The sequence below is a fragment of the Artibeus jamaicensis genome, unplaced genomic scaffold, assembly GCF_021234435.1.
Source record: "Artibeus jamaicensis isolate MK-2021 breed Jamaican fruit bat unplaced genomic scaffold, CSHL_Jam_final scaffold_474, whole genome shotgun sequence".
Taxonomy (NCBI): domain Eukaryota; kingdom Metazoa; phylum Chordata; class Mammalia; order Chiroptera; family Phyllostomidae; genus Artibeus; species Artibeus jamaicensis.
The window spans coordinates 6173767-6176912 of record NW_026522046.1 but is presented as its reverse complement, the minus strand read 5'-3'; the positions used below and the strand labels follow the sequence as shown (position 1 = coordinate 6176912).

Sequence of the window (3146 nt, the reverse complement as noted above, 5' to 3'; positions counted from 1 at the left end):
ACAAGGAGGAACATGGGAGTTGTTTCATATCTCAGCAAAAACCAAACAAGTAAAATTATATAAGTACCATTGTTGTTTCTTATAATCACTTTTGGGAATTTCTCTCTTGCCTCCTTTCTCCCCAGACATGATTCTCTGCTAAACTATTTGCTACTTCCTTCCCCTCCTGCCTTACTCTCTCTGAAAGCAGAGGTAGCTTCATTCAGTTTAGATTAAAAAACAACAACAAAACAAGTTCTGAAGCCTCCTACACTTAGTGTAAACAAAGAACATGGAGAAATGAAGAAAACAGAAACCCTCACCATTGTGCAAAAATGGACCCCCTTTCTTTCACACAGTGAAGCACTTCAGCTGCAGACACACACACACATGCACACATTTGTACACACACGCAGCCAGCCTTGCCTCAGATGGATAGAACCCTTCTCAGGTCCCCAGTGAAAATCCATCTCCCTCCGTTTTCTCATTTCATTTTCTCCTCTTGAATCTCAAAAGCTCTCAGAGAAAATGACTGCTCCATCTTCCACTCCATGTAAGTAAATGGCAAGGAACCATCGTGCATAGTGTGACAAGAAAGAGACCTGGAGAGATCCGAGCAGTGGGCAGAAGTGCTGCTAGGAGCGTGGAGGTTTATTTACAAAAAAGGAAGATGATTACTGTGGTGGAAAGCCACACTGTAGGCCCCATGGTATGCACTCAATGGGCAGCCTCAAAACTCTCATTAGAAAAGGTGAGCACAAAGACAGACTAAACCTAGACTCCCTCATGCAGCAGCTCAGTCCCAGCCCTGAGTTTGTCCAGCTCTTCACTGTTGTAGCCTGTGGGGCATGGCTGGTACTTGGTACCTGAGGCCTCTGTCCCTGAGGAACAGCGATGATGCCAGAGGCTGCAGATGCCATAGACAGTGGCCAGCACAGCTGCCCCTAAAATCAGGTGCCAGCAGAAGAAGATTGTGAGAAAGGCAAGGTCCACAGGATTTTCTGATCTCCAGGGCTGCCCAGAAGGAGGAATGTACAGCACCGTGCAGATCTGCAGCAGCCAGGTGCTGAACACCAGCCCCATCCAGGACTTGAGGAACCAGAGTGGGGGCTGGTCAGGGACCCACACCTCAATCATGAGCACCAGGCCGACCAGGAAGGCAGGCACTATGAAGAGAATGTGCAGGCGGATCTCCAGGGCGTCCTTGTGCTCAACGTGGGATGCCATTAGCAGTGCCAGTGTGCAGCAGGCCAGGGCCTCAGCTGCTCGCTCCAGCTTCATGCTCTGCTGTGCCTGGCATGACTGGCTCACAATGTCCACCAGGCCACTGAGCAGGAAGAACCCATACATGGTGACATGCTGCCAGTTGTTTGAGAACAAGAATGGTCGCTGAGGGTCCTCCCAGTCCACTATCTTCAGCCGGTTGACTCCTGGAGGGTAGAAGAACTCAGACATAATTCCAGTCAGGCTGATGATGATCTTCACCACTCCTTCCCCAGGTACCCGCTTCCACCACCTGTGTCCTTGCTTCTCCCTTGGGGGTACGGGGGGCTTGAAAAACCTCTGTCCACGTAGCAGGGCCAAGGACGCCAGCACTGAGTAGTAGAGTGTGTAGAGGAGGAAGATCACCCCTGGCAGCAGGTGTCCCTCGAGATTTCCCATTGTCTCTGTGTATGTGTCTGGGCCAAGAGGGCAAGAGCTGGAAGATGAGCAGCAACCTCACAGGGCCCTCCTCACAAGCAAGAGTGACTGCTTCTTAGCGGTGAGAGATCTCCCTGACACAGCCCCACCCCAGCCTCCCACACTTGGAAAGGCATGCCTCCCTGTGCTGGGAGCACCTGAGTCCTGCCCAGGGTGTGTCTCCTTTGGATACGTGAAGGTTCACCTCACTCTCTTCCTCACTTAGATGGGCCACACCTGGAATTACCACCACTGCCCCTCACAGCTGCACTGATTTACCCTCTATCTCACCGCCCTTCCACCACACCCCACAAAAAAAGAGAAAGGATGAAAGAGTTAAGGTACTCCATCAAAGAAGGGTGGTGGCTGACTCTCTTCTATGACTGTGTCTGTGTGCCAGGCACATTGCGTATGTCTTCTCAGTTAAATTTCTCAACAACGCAATGAGGGAGTTACTGTTAAGCAAATTTTACGGGTGAATCAAGACTCAGAGGGGTAAAGGGTACCACAAGGTTACAAGCCTAGCAGCCAGCACAGCAGACTGAGGCCTATTCATGTGTTTACAAAGTCCAGAGTTTGTGCACAGCAAAATGACTGAATCTCAGCTCCAACATTGCAAGTTTCATGATTATAGGCAAGTTACTTTGTCCTCTTCAGCCTCAGTTTCCTGACTGTAGATGGGAACAACAATTACTTCATAGGTTTGTTGTGAATATTAAATAGAATAATGTATGTAGAGTGTCTCATACATAATAAATACTCAATAAATGGTAGTGATTATTAGTAACTTTACTATTGTTATTACTAACATTCCTCTCTAAATTCCTATGATGCCGAAGTCGTGCAGGTGTTTCTATGAATGATTCCAAAGCAGGAATTGTAAAGAAAAAAAGGTGAACAACTCATTTATATTAAAAATTATAAAGTTTATTATTAATATAATTAAATATCATAATTATTAATTAATTAATACATTAAGTTGCTGTTAACAAATTTTAAAAGCAAAATGAACTGTAAGATTTGACTCCATAGTTCCTTTACACCATAAAGAGCTCTTACAAATAAAAAAGTTAAAAATGAACACCTCAGTAGGAAAATGGTCAGTGACATAAAGTGGCTATTCATTGATGAATAACAGTAAATGCTTACTAAACTTATGAAATTCAAGATAGTAAATCTCACTGGTACATGAATGAATAATAATAAAATCTTCATGATACCTGCTAGATGAAAGTTTGTCTGCCCCCAATATTCATATGCTGATGCTCTAACTCCCACTGAGATGGTGTTTAGAGGTGGTCCTTTGGGAGATGTTTATGTTTAGATGGGGTGGTGAGAGTAGGACCTTCGTGATGGGATTAGTGCCCTTGTAAAAAGAGGAAGAGAGAAAGACGTCTCAGAAGAATGTGTATTGTGTGGTAGTGGGGTAGAGTGTTTATATATGTGTGTGTACATACACACATATTAATATGATTGGTTTGTTGTGT

At 45.4% G+C, this 3146-nt stretch overlaps 1 protein-coding gene across 1 annotated transcript; it reads right to left on the bottom strand.

The window, feature by feature from the left end:
- Positions 1–753: 753 nt before the first annotated feature.
- LOC119056427 (transmembrane epididymal protein 1A-like) lies at positions 754–1641 on the bottom strand. Its single transcript, XM_037154843.2, has one exon. It carries the CDS (start codon positions 1639–1641, stop codon positions 754–756), a length of 888 nt encoding a protein of 295 aa, XP_037010738.2.
- Positions 1642–3146: the final 1505 nt, after the last annotated feature.